This window comes from Erinaceus europaeus, chromosome 2, assembly GCF_950295315.1.
Source record: "Erinaceus europaeus chromosome 2, mEriEur2.1, whole genome shotgun sequence".
Classification (NCBI taxonomy): Eukaryota; Metazoa; Chordata; class Mammalia; order Eulipotyphla; family Erinaceidae; genus Erinaceus; species Erinaceus europaeus.
Genome location: NC_080163.1, coordinates 204280980 through 204300002, shown reverse-complemented (window position 1 = coordinate 204300002; position 19023 = coordinate 204280980). Strand labels below are relative to the sequence as shown.

Sequence of the window (19023 nt, the reverse complement as noted above, 5' to 3'; positions counted from 1 at the left end):
AAAATGTATTCTACAAAATGTTCAGTCAAATGTTGAGAGCAGTTGAAAATACGAACAGTAACAAGTCCATTTTGTTGACACCGCAGGCCACAGCTGGTGGATGCCGGTGCACAGGGTGGGCCGTAGCATGTCAGCCCTCAAAGCCAGAGACTCTCCTCTGTGACCCACGCTGCAGGCTCCCACATTCTGCTCCTGCACCAGGTGAGACAGCAGGCATGCTGCTACCCACCTCCCACTGGGCAGCCTCGGGCGTGACACAGACAGGGACGCACGCCAAGCAGAATCCCTCTCCCTGTCAACAGGAGAAGCCAACCCAGCCAGGGGGAGGGAGCCCAACATTCCAAAAGCAGTTTACTGTCCAGACAGGATAAGATACGAAGCAGCCTGCTCCCTGTCTTCACGAAGAATGCCTCTAGATCTAGATCAACACAGAAGGGTGAAGTGAAGTGACGTCCGCTTGCAAGGATTCTCTTGTCGGCTAGAGCCTACAGGTGACTACAGATCTGCAGTCTCTTTTCCCACACACGTTTATCTTTCCCATCGGAGCCCGAGAACAAATGAGTAAGGCAAATGCAGGAAGCGAACAGTAAATGAAGCAAGGGTCGTGTGAAGTAGCTTGTAGTGGAATCTGTCTGCGGGTCTAATAAGAAGCAGTGGCACCTGTGTTTGCCAGGACACTGCGTAAACAGCTCTGTGAGCAGATGTGGGGACCCTTGAGTGTGCGGATGGGGTGCCGGGATCCTTGTAACTGGGGGTCAGCCAGCACCAGGCCTGGCACATAGCAGGTGTTTGAGACACCACGGCAGATGAGTGATTCTTTTCCAGAAATCAGACTTCAGTGCTGGTGCATTAACAGAGATAAGAATATATCTTAGTCTCCCGGCTGCGCTGTTATATAACAGATGCACAATAATGCAGGGTTTTCCCTTTTCCATTAACATAAAAAGATAAAAAAATATTAAAAACCCAGAGACTCTTGTTTTGACCCAGCGAGACTGGCCCCCCTGACAGACGCGTCCCTGACTGTCAGCAGAGCAACACCATGCAGGTTTACTGCCCCTTCGAGAAATCCCAGCCGTGGGCCTGGTGCCGTGATTCTGGCTCTGCTCAACGACTTCTGGGTCCTGCTTGTCCCTGGCTGCTCAGCAGCAACTGAGAGATGGCAGCCCGGCATGGGAGGGGCCACCTGCCTAGGCCCTGAAGTGCCACAGCACTTCAGCCTTGGTGGGCTTCACTGGGAGCAGACACAGGCCTCCCAGACAGCGACCCCAGCCAGGGCAGGAAGAGTAGGCCTCACTTCTCCAGCCAGCACCTGGGCTTCTGCCACATGGTTCTCAGTCTCCCTCCACGAGCGGTCTCTGGTTGGCCTTTGGGAACCTCCGTAACCTCCCTAAGTGTGAACTCCCAGTGTCAGGTGGTCTTATGCAAGTGGTGGGGCCAACTAAGGACCTTCTGGACAGTATAACGGGGAAGAGAAGGCAGTGGCAGAGAGTGGGCCTCGGGAAGCAAGTCTGAATGGCACAGATGGCTCGTTGATCCAGTAGGTTTGCAAGGGGTGTTGGGGTGCGCTCCCCTTACACGCTATCTCAGCTATTCTCAGAGGAGGGCCTCTCTGTGTGTGTTGTGGCTGCAGGATGACACACCCCTCAGATGGCGAGGACCCTGATTTCAGTGGCCCAGGGATGGCCTGCTTCCATGGTGAGCGTCCTGGTGGCTTTGGCCTCCTAGTCTGGGTTCAGTGTGTGGGCCATGCCCCTGGGGGCTCTGAGTGGCTGGGCAGCCTGGCTTGGCCCTTGTCTTCCTGCAAGGCCTCTTCCCTGCACTCCCACCCCCACCCCGGGGCAGGGCATCCCTTCCTGGGCTCTGGCCAGGGCCCAGCTCCCCAAAGCTGCCTAAGCAATGAGCTGTGCCCAGCTGTGGAGGCCACTGCCAGAGATCCTTCCTGAGAAGCTGGTGGCCATCCCAGCCTGGCTCCAGGGCAGGTCTGTGGGATTGGGGACGGAGCCATGGGCTTGCCCAGTGATCCCTGCAGTGGGCCCTAGATGTCAGGGCCTAGTGATCCCTGCAGTGGGCCCTAGGGTGTCAGGGCCCAGTGATCCCCTCAAGAACCCTGGGGTGTCAGGGCCCAGTGATCCCCTCAAGAACCCTGGGGTGTCAGGGTCCAATGATCCCCTCAAGGACCCTGGGGTGTCAGGGCCCAGTGATCCCCAAAAGGACCCTGGGGTGTCAGGGCCCAGTGATCCCCGCAGAGGACCCAGGGGTGTCAGGGCCCAGTTATCCCCAAAAGGACCCTGGGGTGTCAAGGCCCAGTGATCCCCTCAAGGACCCTGGTGTGTCAGGGCCCAGTAATCTCCTCAAGAACCCTGGGGTGTCAGGGCCCAGTGATCCCCTAAGAGGACCCTGGGGTGTCACGGCCCAGTGATCCCCTCAGAGGACCCAGGGGTGTCAGGGCCCACTGATCCCCAAAAGGACCCTGGTGTGTCAGGGCCCAGTGATCCCCTCAAGGACCCTGGGGTGTCAGGGCCCAGTGATCCCCTCAAGAACCCTGGGGTGTCAGGGCCCAGTGATCCCCTCAAGGACCCGGGGGTATCAGGGCCCAATGATCCCCTCAAGGACCCTGGGGTGTCAGGGCCCAGTGATCCCCTCAAGGACCCTGGGGTGTCAGGGCCCAGTGATCCCCTCAGAGGGCCCTGGGGTGTCAGGGCCCAGTGATCCCCTCAAGGACCCTGGGGTGTCAGGGCCCAGTGATCCCCTCAGAGGGCCCTGGGGTGTCAGGGCCCAGTGATCCCCTCAGAGGGCCCTGGGGTGTCAGGGCCCAGTGATCCCCTCAAGGACCCTGGGGTGTCAGGGCCCAGAGATCCCCTCAGAGGGCCCTGGGGTGTCAGGGCCCAGTGATCCCCTCAGAAGGCCCTGGGGTGTCAGGGCCCAGTGATCCCCTCAAGGACCCTGGGGTGTCAGGACCCAGTGATCCCCTCAAGGACCCCGGTGTGTCAGGGCCCAGTGATCCCCTCAAGGACCCCGGGGTGTCAGGGCCCAGTGATCCCCTCAAGGACCCCGGGGTGTCAGGGCCCAGTGATCCCCTCAGAGGGCCCTGGGGTGTCAGGGCCCAGTGATCCCCTCAAGGACCCTGGGGTGTCAGGGCCCAGTGATCCCCTCAAGGACCCTGGGGTGTCAGGGCCCAGTGATCCCCTCAAGGACCCTGGGGTGTCAGGGCCCAGTGATCCCCTCAAGGACCCTGGGGTGTCAGGGCCCAGTGATCCCCTCAGAGGGCCCTGGGGTGTCAGGGCCCAGTGATCCCCTCAGAGGGCCCTGGGGTGTCAGGGCCCAGTGATCCCCTCAGAGGACCCTGGGGTGTCAGGGCCCAGTGATCCCCTCAGAGGGCCCTGGGGTGTCAGGGCCCAGTGATCCCCTCAGAGGGCCCTGGGGTGTCAGGGCCCAGTGATCCCCTCAAGGACCCTGGGGTGTCAGGGCCCAGTGATCCCCTCAAGAACCCTGGGGTGTCAGGGTCCAATGATCCCCTCAAGGACCCTGGGGTGTCAGGGCCCAGTGATCCCCAAAAGGACCCTGGGGTGTCAGGGCCCAGTGATCCCCGCAGAGGACCCAGGGGTGTCAGGGCCCAGTTATCCCCAAAAGGACCCTGGGGTGTCAAGGCCCAGTGATCCCCTCAAGGACCCTGGTGTGTCAGGGCCCAGTAATCTCCTCAAGAACCCTGGGGTGTCAGGGCCCAGTGATCCCCTAAGAGGACCCTGGGGTGTCACGGCCCACTGATCCCCAAAAGGACCCTGGTGTGTCAGGGCCCAGTGATCCCCTCAAGGACCCTGGGGTGTCAGGGCCCAGTGATCCCCTCAAGAACCCTGGGGTGTCAGGGCCTAGTGATCCCCTCAAGGACCCGGGGGTATCAGGGCCCAATGATCCCCTCAAGGACCCTGGGGTGTCAGGGCCCAGTGATCCCCTCAAGGACCCTGGGGTGTCAGGGCCCAGTGATCCCCTCAAGGACCCTGGGGTGTCAGGGCCCAGTGATCCCCTCAAGGACCCTGGGGTGTCAGGGCCCAGTGATCCCCTCAGAGGGCCCTGGGGTGTCAGGGCCCAGTGATCCCCTCAAGGACCCTGGGGTGTCAGGGCCCAGTGATCCCCTCAGAGGGCCCTGGGGTGTCAGGGCCCAGTGATCCCCTCAGAGGGCCCTGGGGTGTCAGGGCCCAGTGATCCCCTCAGAGGACCCTGGGGTGTCAGGGCCCAGTGATCCCCTCAGAGGGCCCTGGGGTTGTCAGGGCCCAGTGATCCCCTCAAGGACCCTGGGGTGTCAGGGCCCAGTGATCCCCTCAGAGGGCCCTGGGGTGTCAGGGCCCAGTGATCCCCTCAGAGGGCCCTGGGGTTGTCAGGGCCCAGTGATCCCCTCAAGGACCCTGGGGTGTCAGGGCCCAGTGATCCCCGCAGAGGGCCCTGGGGTTTGAATGGCCTGGTCGCCAAATCTTTTTCTAGAGGTTCCAGATCTATCCAAGAAACAGGAGAGCCTGGTGTCCGGCACCTTTGTGACAGAAAAGAACCTCCCCCCCCCAGCCACCAGGCCCAGGCGCTCAGCGGGCGGGCGGGGGCTGCACAGAGGGCGCTCAGCCGGCAGAGTGCTGGCATTCCTGGGGGCAGGTGGCTCACAGGCGCCGTGGGGTCCTCGGAGCACCTGCCCCAGGGGCGCTGGGTGCCCGGTCCCCGGGGTGTCCGCACAGGGGCACCAGGAGACCCCAGCTGCCCCCGGCTTCCCGTGGCGGCCCAGGCTGCCTGCCGCTCCTGGGTCCCAGCCCCCTGAGCAGCCACCCAGGGGTCTGCGTCCCCAACAGTGGGGAGGGGATTCGAGCCCCGCAGAGGAGCCGGCTCAGGTGAGCTGACACCTCCGGCGCCCCCGACTCCCCTCGGGGTCCCCGCCTCCCCTGCTCTGGGCGCCGCCAGCCCACCCCACCCCGCCGGCCTCCCGCCTCCCCTTACCCGTCGGCTCCCCCCAGCCTGCCCGACACCCGCAACCCCGCCCGCCCCTTCCCTGCCGGGGCTCCCCCTCTCCTCCCCCTCCCCTCCCCTCCCCTCCCCTCCGGCTCCCCGGGACGCTCCCCTGCACGCACCCCCGGCTCCCAGCCTGCCCTGCACCCCTTCGGCTTCCCCAGCCCCTCCCCGGGCCCCCGGGCGCCCCTTGGTCCCGCGCCGCCGGGAGGGGGAGGAGGGGGAGGGAGGGAGAGGAGGGGGAGGAGGGGGAGGGCGGGTCCCCGCCGAGACACCTGAGCCTGAGTGACGCGCGCGCAGCCAATGGGTGGCGGGGGGCGGGGCGCGCGGAGGAAGGGGCGGGCCGCGCCCCCACCCCCAGGCCTGGCAGCGGCTAGGCGGCCGCGGCTCTGCTCCGGCTCGGCTCCGGCTCTCGGTCCGGCGGCGGCGGCGGCGGGCGGGCGGCGAGCGGCGCGGGGCGCCGGCGGCCGGAGATGTCCGAGCCCAAGGCGCTCGACCCCAAGTTGTCCACGACCGATCGGGTGGTGAAAGGTAGGAGACCCGCCGCGCCCCGCCCCAGCCACCGACCGCTCCTGGGCCTCCGGTGCAGCCCCGGGCCCGGTGCAAACCCCGGGCTCACGGCTACCGCCGGCCCAGTGCAGCCCCGGGCTCAGAGCAACATCGGGCCCGGAGCAGCCCCGGACTCAGTGCAATCCCGGGCCCGTTGCGACCCCCCAGACCCCAGTGCAGTGCAGCCCCGGGCCCAGTGCAGACCCCGGGCCCCAGTGCAAGCCCCGGCCCTCCATGGCAGCTCCCCGGGCCCCCCACTGCAGCTCCCCGGGCTCAGTGCAACCCCCGGGCCGTCGGCTGCAGCTCCCCGGGCTCCGGTGCAGCCCCCAAGCCCCCCCCCACGCAATCCCCGCCCCTCCCCCGCAGCCCAGTGCCGCTCCGGGCCCCTCCCCAGCGCATAGGAACCCCCTCCGCCGCTGTCCAGGGCGACCCCCAGCTGCAGCCCAGGTCTCCAGCGCCGCCCCCGCACTCTGCACCCCCAGTCCCCGGCGGGCGACCCAGGCCAGGGCGGGCGGGTGTCGCCGCTGTGACAGAAATAGGAAGTGGGTGGCCCTGGCGGCGGGCGGGACGCGAGGGCGCTCTGGGCCCAGAGGCTGATTTACCGACGGCGGCACCTCCCGGCTGCCCCCTTCCCACCCCAGTCCCCGCCGGGGCGCCCCCTCCCGGCCTGCACCCAGGCCTCCAGCGCGGGGCCTGGCACCCTGGGGACGCACGCGCGCGGGGCCTCCCTGGGCCAGAGGCAGGGGCGGGGAGGGGAGGGGAGGGGGGATCCTCTGGGATTCCCCGCAGGTCGGGAGGGGCGCGGCCAAGGGTCGGGCTGGGGCTCAGAGGGGTTCCCTGGTGCCTGGTGGCCCGCCATGTGTGAGAGCAAGCTGTCAGTACCGGCCTGGCCTGGCCTGGTCCTCCCTGCTCCAGTCCCCTGTCCCTCCCCTGTCTCTGCCCCTGTCTCAGCCCCTGTGTCTGTCTCTGCCCCTGCCCCTGTCTCTGCCCCTGTGTCTGTCTCTGCCCCTGCCCCTGTCTCTGCCCCTGTGTCTGTCTCTGCCCCTGTGTCTGTCTCTGCCCCTGTCTCTGCCCGTTTCTGTCTCTGCCCCTGTGTCTGTCCCTGTCCCTGCATCTGCCCCTGTCCCTGTCCCTGCCCCGTCTCTGCCCATCTCTGCCCCTGTCTCTGTCTCTGTCCCAGCCCCTGTCTCTGCCCCTGCCCCTGCCCCTGTTTCTGTCTCTGTCCCAGCCTCTGTCTCTGCCCCTGTCTCTGCCCCTGTTTCTGTCTCTGTCCCAGCCCCTGTCTCTGCCCCTGTTTCTGTCTCTGTCTCTGTCCCAGCCCCTGTCCCTGTCCCTGTCCCATCCTGCAGTGGGGCCAAGCACTCCTGGGGGGGGGGGGACGGGTTGCTGCGGGGCAGCAGTGTGGGCGGCCTGGAGTGGGTTGGCCCGGTGTGCCGGTGAAGCAGAGGCTGAAGCCCAGAGCTGGATTAGGTGGAACCCCGCATTCCTGGGGCGGGGGAGGGGCTGGGCGGGCCTGCAGCTGTGCTCAGAACTGTCTGGTGGGTGTGTGGTGCCTCCCTGTGCCTGCAGCCCTGTTCCCGGGTGTGTGACAGTGTATCCTGGTGTGTGACAGTGTCCTGGGTGTGTGACAGTGTATCTTGGTGTGTGACAGTGTCCTGGTGTGTGACAGTGTCCTGGGTGTGTGACAGTGTGTCCTGGGTGTGTGACAGTGTCCTGGTGTGTGACAATGTCCTGGGTGTGTGACAGTGTGTCCTGGTGTGTGACAGTGTCTCCTGGTGTGTGACAGTGTCCTGGGTGTGTGACAGTGTGTCCTGGTGTTTGTGACAGTGTGTCCTGGTGTGTGACAGTGTCCTGGTGTGTGACAGTGTCCTGGGTGTGTGACAGTGTGTCCTGGGTGTGTGACAGTGTGTCCGGGTGTTTGTGACAGTGTGTCCTGGTGTGTGACAGTGTGTCTGGTGTGTGACAGTGTCTCCTGGTGTGTGACAGTGTGTCCTGGTGTTTGTGACAGTGTGTCCTGGTGTGTGACAGTGTCCCCTGGGTGTGTGACAGCGTCTCCTGGTGTGTGACATTATCTCCTGGGTGTGTGACAGTGTCCCCTGGGTGTGTGACAGGGTCCCCTGGGTGTGTGATAGTGTCCCCTGGGTGTGTGACAGTGACCCTTGGTGTGTGACAGTGTCTCCTGGTGTGTGACAGTGTCCCCTGGGTGTGTGACAGTGTCCCCTGGGTGTGTGACAGTGACCCTTGGTGTGTGACAGTGTCTCCTGGTGTGTGACAGTGTCCCCTGGGTGTGTGACATTATCTCCTGGGTGTGTGACAGTGTCCCCTGGGTGTGTTACAGTGTCTCCTGGGTGTGTGACAGTGCCCCTTGGGTGTGTGACAGTGTGTCCTGATGTGTGACAGTGTCTCCTGGTGTGTGACATTATCTCTTGGGTATGTGACAGTGTCCCCTGGGTGTGTGACAGTGTCCCCTGGGTGTGTTACAGTGTCTTCTGGGTGTGTGACAGTGCCCCTTGGGTGTGTGACAGTGTGTCCTGGTGTGTGACAGTGTCTCCTGGTGTGTGACATTATCTCCTGGGTATGTGACAGTGTCCCCTGGGTGTATGACAGTGTCTCCTGGTGTATGATAGTGTCCCCTGGTGTGTGACAGTGTCCCCTGGTGTGTGACAGTGTCTCCTGGGTGTGTGACAGTGACCCTTGGTGTGTGACAGTGTCCCCTGGGTGTGTGACAGTGTCCCTTGGGTGTGTGACAGTGTCCCCTGGTGTGTGACAGTGTCTCCTGGTGTGTGGCAGTGTCCCCTGGGTGTGTGACAGTGTCTCCTGGTGTGTGACTGTGTCCCCTGGTGTGTGAATGTGTCCCCTGGTGTGTGAATGTGTCCCCTGGTGTGTGACAGTGTCTCCTGGGTGTGTGACAGTGTGTCCTGGTGTGTGACAATGTCCCCTGGTGTGTGACATTGTCCCCTGGTGTGTAACAGTGTGTTTTGGTGTGTGACAGTGTCTCCTGGTGTGTGGCAGTGTCCCCTGGGTGTGTTACAGTGTCTCCTGGGTGTGTGACTGTGTCCCCTGGTGTGTGAATGTGTCCCCTGGTGTGTGACAGTCTCTCCTGGGTGTGTGACAGTGTCTCCTGGTGTGTGACAGTGTCCCCTGGTGTGTGACATTGTCCCCTGGTGTGTGACAGTGTGTTTTGGTGTGTGACAGTGTCTCCTGGTGTGTGACAGTGTCCCCTGGGTGTGTGACAGTGTCCCCTAGTGTGTGACATTGTCCCCTGGTGTGTGACAGTGTGTTTTGGTGTGTGACAGTGTCTCCTGGTGTGTGACAGTGTCCCCTGGAGTGTGACAGTGTCCCCTGTTGTGTGACATTGTCTCCTGGGTGTGTGACAGTGTCCCCTGGGTGTGTGACAGTGTCTCCTGGTGTGTGACAGTGTCTCCTGGGTGTGTGACAGTGTCCCCTGTTGTGTGACATTGTCTCCTGGTGTGTAACAGTGTCCCCTGGGTGTGTGACAGTGTCCCCTGGTGTGTGACATTGTCTCCTGGTGTGTGACAGTGTCCCCTGGGTGTGTGAAAGTGTCTCCTGTTGTGTGACATTGTCTCCTGGTGTGTGACATTGTCTCCTTGTGTGTGACAGTGTCCCCTGGGTGTGTGACAGTGTCCCCTGGGTGTGTGACAGTGTCTCCTGTTGTGTGACATTGTCTCCTGGTGTGTGACATTGTCTCCTGGTGTTTGACAGTGTCTCCTGGTGTGTGACATTGTCTCCTGGTGTTTGACAGTGTCTCCTGGTGTGTGACAGTGTCTCCTGGTGTGTGACAATGTCCCTGGGTGTGTGACAGTGTCCCCTGGTGTGTGACAGTGTCCCCTGGTGTATGACAGTGTCCCTTGAATTTGTGACAGTGTCTCCTGGTGTGTGACATTGTCTCCTTGTATGTGACAGTGTCCCTGGGTGTGTGACAGTGTTCCTGGTGTGTGACAGTGTCCCTTGAATTTGTGACAGTGTCTCCTGCGTCTACTGGCAGTTTCTCTGGTGTTGCCAGCCGTGTATCCTGAATGTGCATAATGTATCTGAGTGTGCAACAGTGTATCTCGAGTGTGTGATAGTGTATCCTGGGTGTGTATCTAAGGGTGTATCCTGTGTTTTTGTGTAGCTCTGGCTACTGTGTGTGTTCCAGTGTCTCCCGTATGTGTATCGCTGTTGTCTCCGTGTGTGCACGCATGCACAGTGTCTCCTGTGTGTGTAACAGTGTGTCCTGTGTGTGCCAATGCCTGTGTGTACCTCCTGTGTGTGTGTGTGGCAGTGTGTCTCCTGTGTGTGGGGGGTCCTGGTATGTGTGTATCTGCTTTGTGTGTGCAGCAGTCTCTCCTGTGTGAGTAACGGCGCCTTGTGTGTGTGTCTCAGATATATAACAGTGTCTCTCTGTGAGCGTGTGTGCGTGTATATGTGTGTGTGTGTGTGTGTGTGTGTGTGTGTGTGTGTGTGTGTGTGTAGATCTGGCTGGGTGTGTGTGTTGTGTGTGTGTATCCTGTGGTTTGCATAAATCTGGCTGATGTGTGTGTACGTGCTTGGGGTGTGTGTCTGTGTTTTTGCATAAGTTGGGCTGGTGTGTGTGTGTGTGTGTGTTTGGGGTGTGTGCCCCCCATCTCCCCCAGCAGAGCACATGTGCTGTGCCCACAGGGCAGGCCCCTAGAGGAGCTCTTAGCCTGGTGAAGGCCACCCACCTCCAGCTCTCTGTGGGGCTTTGAAAAGCCCATCTCCTTCCAGGCTGCCATGTTGTTGAAGGTGTGTGTGTGTGTATGTGTCTGTGAGTCCATGGTGGGGGCCCACCGTGCAGGAGGACGGCGGGTCTTGGTGAGGGTCTGCTGGACTCAGAGCTGCCCAGGCAGGGTTCAGAGGCCCAGCACGGTGAGGGGGGCAGTGGTGGCACAGTACCCGCCCCCATCAGCCTGCCCTTGGATGGGGCAGTGCCCACGGTGAGTCTTGGGCCTCGCCAGCACGTCCAGAAATGCAGGCGCTGGGCCAAGCCCCCGTGGGTCGTCTGCCTGCGGATGGGTCCGCCTTGCATCGCGGCTAGAGTGAGGCTGAGCGTTAGGACGGGACAGGACTCTGCCTGCGGTTGTTAGGAACGGGCTCACGCACAGGTGAGGCCGTGGCCCAGCGTTCACGCCCACTTGTGGGCTCTCCAGGGACACCAGCATCCATCCGGTCGTCAGCCAGTGGCGGCCATCATCGGACTTCTTGGAGTCGTGGCCGGTCGCTACGGGAGAGAGCCGCCCCATTCCGTGATGTTTGGAGGGTCCCCATGCTGCACGTTTGCACCGTGCCCGCATGGGGCTTGCGCCTCTGTGCGTGGGTCTTCGCTGCCACTGCACAGTCCCTGTCTGCCCAGGGACCCCCAGTCTCTATCTAAAGATAGGAGGAAAGGAGCTTTCCTGTGGAGCGAGAGCGATCGTACATTTAGCTGGACACACGTCTGCCTCTGTTAGATACTTGGATAAAAGACTGGAAAGTGGGGGGAAAAAAGGTCAGAAAATATCTTGCATCTGCTGTTCCTTCTCAGGAACTCGGATCGTTTGACCCATTTACTGTTAGAGAGGAGCAGCCAAGCCGAGCTCTAGGGCAGGCCACCAGAGCAGAGGGGAGGAGGGCGGCTCGTCCACAGGCCTGCCTCTCCTCTGAGGGTGCTATACCTTCCCTCCTGCTCCCGGGACTCCAGAGCTTCACCAAGAAACACTAAGGCCCTGCCGTGCGCGCACTCTTTCCTAGCCGCGTCTCCTACCCTTCTGTCTGCCCCCTTCTGCAGTGCTATGTGCTGCTTCACTTATTTTACCTCCATGGTTATCGCTGGGGCTCGGTGCCTGCACTACAAATCCACTGCTCCTGGAGGCCATTTTCCCCATTTTGTTGCCATTGTTGTTGTTATTGAATAGAACAAAGAGAAATGGAGAGAGGAGAGAAATGAAGACAGAAGGGGAGGGAAAGATAGACACCTGCTTACCTGCTTCACTGCCATGCAGGTGGGGAGTTGGGGGCTCAAACCAGGATATTTTCGCACATCCTTGCGCTTCTTGCCATGTGCGCTTAACCTGCTGTGCTACCTCCCGGGCCCCTGTTTGTTTATTTTTAATGAAAAGATAACTGAGAGAGAGACCTGCTCAGCCCTGGCTGATGGTGGTGCTGGGATTTGAACTTGGGACCTCGGAGCCTTAGGAAGGAGAGTCTATTTGTGGGGACCAGGTGGTGGAGCACCTGGTTTAGCATACATGTTACAGTGCACAAGGGTTCAAGCCCCCAGCCCCCACTTGCAGAGGAAAAGCTTTTTGAGTGGTGAAGCAGTGCTGCAAGTGTCTCTCTACCTCCCCTACCCTCTCAATTTCTGGCTGTCTCTAATAAATAGAGATAAAAAAAAATAATCTGTTTACACAAACTTTATGCTATCTCCCCAGAACAATTGTTGTTTTTGTCATTATTTATTTATTTATTTTTCTCCAGAGCCCTGCTCAGCTCTGGCTGATGGTGGTGCTAGGATTTGAGCCTTGGGCCTCAGAGCTTCAAGTGCTAAAGTCTTTTGCAGAACCATTATTCCGTCTCCCTAGCACTCCCGGTGTTATTTTTAAAGATAGGGTTATTTGGTGGGGGAGTAGGAGAGCGAGAGAGTCATATGCCAGGGATCACACTTGGGACCTCATGCCTGAGAGTCCAGTGCTTTTATCCACTGGGCCACCTCCCAGACTGCTCCTGGCCCTTCTCCCTAATCCAGAATGACTTCAGTAGTACAAATTCCAGAAACCATGGCAGGTGGGTGAGGGCGAAATTCCTGGGGAGAGAGTTTTGAGGACTGTCTCAGAAACTGTAGGCCAGGGCCTTTGAGGCTTGGTTTCAGGCTGCCCTGCCCATGAGTGAGGCGCAGCACGAAAAGGACCTCTGTCCTCCAGGGTCAGCAGCTGAGGGGCAGGGAGCTTCTGGCACGGAGAGACCCTACCTGCTACCTGTGAGAGGTTGTCAGCCGGGAAGGGGAAGTGGATCGGGAGTCCCGCCAACAGCACTTCTGGCTGAAGGCCACGGGTGCCCGCTGGGCAGGCTCCTCCCACAAAGATGGAGGGAGGCCTTCACTGTGAGTCTGGCTTCTGAGCGGGAGCAGAATACCGCATTCCTTGCAGCGGCTGGCCTTCGGGGGAGCTCATTAGGAACTGGTCTTGCTGGCATCTTGCTGCCGGCAGTGGGTAATTCCACGCATCTGGGGCTCCATTCGTCTAGCACAGCCTCATTAACTGGAACTGCCGCGATTAAGTGCGTTGGGTGGCTCAGGTTCACGTCAGCACGGGGCATGGGGAAAGGGTCTGCGAATCTAATTAAGGCTGTAAACAACATGCTCCGCCATGGTTAAGAGAACAAAGACTTGAGGACTTGGTGAACACATGCAATTCTGGGCTGTTAGCTTTAAGTGAGTGGGTCTCCTCAGCGGTACTTCACACCTCCACTGTGAAGAGTGAGTGGGTCTCCTCAGCGATACTTCACACCTCCACTGTGAAGAGCGAGCGGGTCTCCTCATGATACTAAACACCTCCACTGTGAAGAGCGAGCGGGTCTCCTCATGATACTAAACACCTCCACTGTGAAGAGTGAGCGGGTCTCCTCAGTGATACTTCACACCTCCACTGTGAAGAGCGAGCGGGTCTCCTCATGATACTTCACACCTCCACTGTGAAGAGTGAGCGGGTCTCCTCAGCGATACTTCACACCTCCACTGTGAAGAGCGAGCGGGTCTCCTCATGATACTTCACACCTCCACTGTGAAGAGTGAGCGGGTCTCCTCAGCAATACTTCACACCTCCACTGTGAAGAGTGAGTGGGTCTCCTCAGCAATACTTCACACCTCCACTGTGAAGAGTGAGTGGGTCTCCTCATGATACTTCACACCTCCACTGTGAAGAGCGAGCAGGGTCTCCTCAGCAATACTTCACACCTCCACTGTGAAGAGCGAGCGGGTCTCCTCAGCAATACTTCACACCTCCACTGTGAAGAGCGAGCGGGTCTCCTCAGTGATACTTCACACCTCCACTGTGAAGAGTGAGCGGGTCTCCTCATGATACTTCACACCTCCACTGTGAAGAGTGAGCGGGTCTCCTCAGCGATACTTCACACCTCCACTGTGAAGAGTGAGTGGGTCTCCTCAGCAATACTTCACACCTCCACTGTGAAGAGCGAGTGGGTCTCCTCATGATACTTCACACCTCCACTGTGAAGAGCGAGCGGGGTCTCCTCAGCAATACTTCACACCTCCACTGTGAAGAGTGAGTGGGTCTCCTCATGATACTTCACACCTCCACTGTGAAATAATTGAGGCACAGGCACACTGGTTTCTGTGGACTGGACGCTCAGGCCGAGGCCCCCAACTGAATCTGGAATTCTGGGAAATTCTCATGATTCTAAAATGACATCCATTAGAGGAATTGACATTGTAAAATAATATTTTGGGGGAGGGGGTTAGGGAAGAATCTCTGTCTTTAAATGAGCCAAGTACTTTGGGACATCCAGTTTAAATGTGGAAGAAACACATCTTAGAATCTTGAAATTTATGAAGATATTTGCCTGTCAGGTAAAAGATGCTTTTAAAAGCAAGTTTATTGGGGCCAGGTGGTGGTGCACCTGGCTGCATGTTACAATGGGCAAGGCCCCGGGTTCAAGCCCTCAGCCCCCACCTGCAGAGGGGAAGCTTCACAAATAGTGAAGCAGGGCTGCAGGTGTCTGTCTCTCTCTCTATCTCTATCTCTTCCTCCCCTCTCAATTCCTCTGTCTCTGTCCAACAATAAATAAAGTAAAATAAAATAAAAATTAAAAAAAATTAAGTTTACTTCAGCCCTTATTTGTGATTTAGAGATCTAAATACAACTGTGCTATATAGCACATTCATAATTGGCCTCTCATAATTTTTCTTATCTCTGTGTGTGTGTGTGTGTGTGTGAGAGAGAGAGAGAGAGAGAGAGAGACAGCCCTGTGTGAAAAGCTGACACTAATTATGAGCCACATAAAGACATCATTCAGTGTGGCACGCTGGGAAATAGCATCCTTCTAGACACAGTCCCGTTAGCAAATCCGGTTGAGCCCCATGTTGAGTGATGTGTGAACATCATCAAGGAGCCTCCACAAGTCGGAAGGATGGTGGGGGCCGTTGTGTCGGCGTCGACAGGGGCTTTCTGGTGGAGCAGTGGCCTGAAGCCCCTCTAGAATGCAGCCAGAGCTGAGCGTGCTCACCTGGGCACCCAGTCTGCCCGCCGCCTCTGGGCATGAGGCTCCTGGGGGCTGGGAGCTTGGCACAGAGCGAGGGCCACTTGCCCGGGGACAGCCTCTCCGTCGGCTGGCATAGCTGCAGCTGACACGGCACTGCGGCTTCTCGGGGCCTCCGGGGAAGCCAGCACCGTGGACGTGGGAACCCGGCGGCCTCGCGGCAGCCACGGACACTCAGTTTTGGTGCCAGGAGTAGTTTCAGAGCTGCGCACGGGGTGGGTCAGCCCCGGGAGGACCCAGACTGTAGGCGCCTGAGGCAGGCAGATTCTTGCCTTGGCCAGAGGTCTTCTGCTCCCCTGAAAGCAAGCCTATTTGGAAGCACGGCACAGAAATCGGTTTTGCATTCTGTCTTCCTATAAACGACTAGCGGTATGAAGCCGTTTGACAGGGAGAAGCTCTTCTCTCTGTCTTGAGCAGAAACGCCACACTCTGCTGATGAAAGTCCTGATGCGGCTTGACGGTGGCCGGGGCTTCGGAAAAGGGCACCCACTCAGCACCTGGTGCCGACAGTAGGATGGCTGCCTGTCGCAGATACCACATCCCCACGTGTGCTCAGGAGCCTTGGCTTGGTTTGGAAGGGTGTTAGTATAAGCCTCTTTGCTTGAGCCGCAGACACTGACCCTTTCTGCTGCGTTGGTTTTAGGATTTACTTGATTTCTAGAAAAAAGTTTAAGCCACTGCTTCCCACTGTAACCTGGGCATGCCGTGGGCACCAAGGCAGGGATCAGCTCGTGACATTTGCCTGGTCCATTTCGCTGGGCTGCCTAACCCCGCGTCACAGGAGAAATAAAGCCGCAGTCTCCTGGGTGCTATGCGTGACGCTGGACCCGGATGGACGGTCTGCTTGGGGACCTCGCCTGGCTGGGCTGGCATACCCCTGGCACCATCCAGGTAGCTGCAGCCTTGGGTGCTGGCCGAGTCTCAGGTGGGGGCTTCTCTCTCGCACCACCCCAGAGGGGGATGGAGCCCTGTGTCTCTCCTCCCCGGGCACATTCCTACACCAGAAAAATAGACAAGGGCTTGATTGATTTATCATATTTATTTATTTATTTATTTATTTTAACAGAGCCCTGCTGAACTTTGGCTGATGGTGGTGTTGGGGATTGAACCTGGGACCTCAGAGCCTCAGGCAGGAGAATTTTTTCCTTTGGAACATTTTATTTTATTTAATGAGAGAGAAGATTGATGGAGAGGAGGGAGGGAGAGAGAGAGAGAGAGAGAGAATGAGAGAGAATGAATATCCAGAGTCCTGCTCAGATGTGGCTGATGGTGGGGCAGGGTGTTGAACCTGTTGAACCTGGGACCTCAGAGCCTCAAGCAGGAGAATCCCCTTGCAGAATGATCATGTTGTTTGTTTATTGCTCCCAGGGTTATCCACGGCTTTAGCTGGCCTTTTTTTTTTTTTCTGTTTTTTTTTTTTTCTTGTCTATTTGACAGCACACACCGAAATTGAGAGGGAAAGAGAGTCAGAGACACTTGCAGACCTGCTTTGCCGCCTGGGAAGCTTTCACCGTGCAGGTGGGGAATGAGGGCTCAAACCCAGGTCCTTGCACATGGTAACGGGTGCTTAACCAAGGGCTCCACCTCCCGGCCAGCTGATTTTCTCTCAAGTTCTGTTTCATGCACAAGTCCCCACAAAGAAGCGCAGAAAACGGGTCTGTGTCCGGCATGGAGGCTCACAGCTGCCTCCATGCCGTGGCTCCCCCTGCTCGTGCCAGCTCAGGGCCGTGCCCGCTGTGCCCCCAGGTGCATGGTGGCCGAGGTGCAGGGAGAGAGTCCGATTCCCACACAAGCTACGTAGGAAATCCCCACCAGCTCATAACCACTGTTAACTAAGCACCACCCTGCCTCCAGGGCACTGGTTTAATCCTCCCTGTTTTGCAGCTTTTTCCTTCTCCCCACCCCCTATCCTACGTACATCCTCTTCGGACCTGACTCTTCCGCCTCAGGAGAGATAAGGACAGGCTTGTGATTAGAGAGAGCTTAGATTGCGCTGTGTTCCGCATGAATAAAGACTGAACTGCGTACCACTCAGCCATGAGTCCCTGGTCGGCTCTCTCTCCCGCCCGCGAAGCCAGCCGGGCTTGGCACTGGGTGGTTAGCAGTCCTGCAGGTGGGGATCCTCTCAAGTGGGGAAGCAGGGCTGCAGGTGTCTCTAGTCTCTCTCTGTCTCTATCTCCCCCTCTCAGTTTCTCTCTGTCTCTGGCAGTGTCCCTCCCTCGCTCTGAAGAGAGAGCACGCAGGGCCCCACAACATAGCAAATAGCAAATACGTTGCTGTCCGTTGCCGCAGGAGCCATTGTCCTGTCAGTGAGGGAGGGCTGAGCGGTGAGTAAGGGAGGTTAACTCTGCATTGCAGGTGGTAAAGAGTCTCTTGGGGGGGACAGTGGGGCATCCGCTGGAGCACACGTGTCACCGTGCGCCAGGACCCGGCTTCCAGCTCCTCATCCCCACCTGCAGTGGGGACGCAGGGCTGCAGGTGTCTCCTTATCTCTCCCTCTCTATCTCCCCCTGCCCTCCCACTTCCTCTCTGTCTCTGTCCAAAATCTCAGCCACACCTCTTCTTGTGGGGACTGGGTGACCCCGCCCTCCCTGAGCCCCCATCCCTGCAGCTCGGTGAGTGGGTGGTGGTGTAGGGGTGGGGTTGCCGGGCATCTGGCTGTCTGCCTGCTCAGAGCTGGCCCCCAGACCCCACGGCCTTCTTACCCCACTGTCCTCACTCTGGATCTGGGGATCCGTCTTTATTGACTTGCGGGCGTTCTTCCAGTTTTACGGAATTGGACCCGGCTTCAAGTATGTACAACAGTGTCTGTGTGGGGAGCGTGAGCGGGACCTCACTCTGGTGGGGGCTGACCCCAGGGCCCCTCTCACACCCATCCTGCCTGCCCCCCACAGCTGCCGAGTGCTGGAATGAGTCTGCAGTGGGTCTCCCTTCATCCCAAGTCCCGTCCTCGGGCAGGGAGAGTGTGAGCGCACCCTGTGTGTTCAGTGCTCCCTGAGCTGGGGCTGCAGGCTGTGGAGCAGGGCTGAAGAAGGGCCGCCTTCGCCTGCATGGCCCAGCGTCCTCCCCTGGCCTGCAGCTTCCCACCCCCTCCGCTTGTGTCCCGCCCTCCCCCTCCCCTGCTGACTCACGGACACCCGCCATGGCATTTCCTCTCTGGTTACTGCCCCCAGGGCAGGCTGCGGCCCCTCTCCCCCAGTGGGTGCTCAGCAGATTCTGTCACCGGACACTTTTCTGTCACCACGCCCGGCGGGTCAGACTCCCAGGGACCACCATAGCTGGTTGCGCCGGGAGTGCCCAGGGCCTGGCTTTCTGTCCCTGCACCCTTCCCTGGTCACCAAGGGCCAGGCCCTCTTCACGCAGGCCTTGTGATTATTTACTTTTGTTTTCTACTTTCAGCTGTAAATGAGTCAAATATTATCTCCTACTTCATACTCTATTATTTTATATATATCTAAGTATAAACACTATAACACTTGATTTAATTTTGGTTGTCTTCCTGCCCTTGCCTTTACGATCTTATTTTTTTTAAGTTTATTAATCAAGGGGTGGGCGATGGCACATCTGGTCGAGTGCACATGTTACAGTACACAAGGAGCCAGGTTCAAGCCCCCGGCCCTCACCTGCAAGAGCGGTGAAGCAGGGCTGCAGGTGTCTCTCTGTCTCTCTCCCTCTCTGTCTCACCCTCCCCTTTCAATTTCTGACTGTCTCTATCCACTAGGTAAATAAAGATAATGAAATAGTAAATAAATAAAAATAAACATTTGTTAATCAGTGGGAGAGAGAATGGGCCAGAGCTTCACTCTGTCACATGCGCTGCTGCTGGGAATTGAACTCAGGACCTCATGCTGGAGAGTCTGACACTTAACCCACCGCGCCCTCTCCAGGGCCTCTTTGGTCTGAGTTTTAAAGTGCCTCCTCTCACCTGCCCCTCCTGGTTCCTGCCCTTACTTTCCCTGCTGGCTGAGGAACTGGCTGAACTGTGTGTGGTTCCGTAAGCCTTAACTCAGGTTCTGCGTCTGTGTCAGTGGGTGCTGACAGTGGGGAAAGGGAGGCCCCAGAGGCCTTGTCCTTGATCTTTGCCTCAGTCGGCGAGCTTTACTTGTGGACCAGCCAGGGCCCTGGGCGGCATCATCCCAGAACTCTGGGTGACCTGCTTGCTCAAACAGAGACCAGCGCAGAGATAGCAGGAGGCACCATAGCACAGTTCATGTG

The 19023-nt window shown here is 58.8% G+C and overlaps 1 protein-coding gene and 1 long non-coding RNA gene across 4 annotated transcripts in view; one reads left to right on the top strand and one right to left on the bottom strand.

Annotated features, from left to right (window-relative positions):
• Window positions 1-5176, bottom strand: part of LOC132537063 (uncharacterized) — a 7481-nt gene extending 2305 nt beyond the window's left edge. The window contains exons 1-2 of the long non-coding RNA XR_009548570.1: window positions 5109-5176; window positions 57-841 (exon numbers count right to left, since the gene is read on the bottom strand). This is a non-coding gene — a long non-coding RNA (uncharacterized LOC132537063). The remainder of the gene's footprint in view (window positions 1-56; window positions 842-5108) is intronic.
• A 176-nt stretch (window positions 5177-5352) lies between these two features.
• PPP3CA (protein phosphatase 3 catalytic subunit alpha) overlaps window positions 5353-19023 on the top strand; it is a 108164-nt gene continuing 94493 nt past the window's right edge. For 2 of the 3 annotated variants that reach the window (XM_060186351.1, XM_060186350.1), the window contains exon 1: window positions 5353-5517. In XM_060186351.1, the coding sequence (XP_060042334.1) occupies window positions 5460-5517 (58 nt within the window). In that variant the 5' untranslated portion in view covers window positions 5353-5459. The remainder of the gene's footprint in view (window positions 5518-19023) is intronic. The other variant, XM_060186352.1, reaches the window with a different exon arrangement.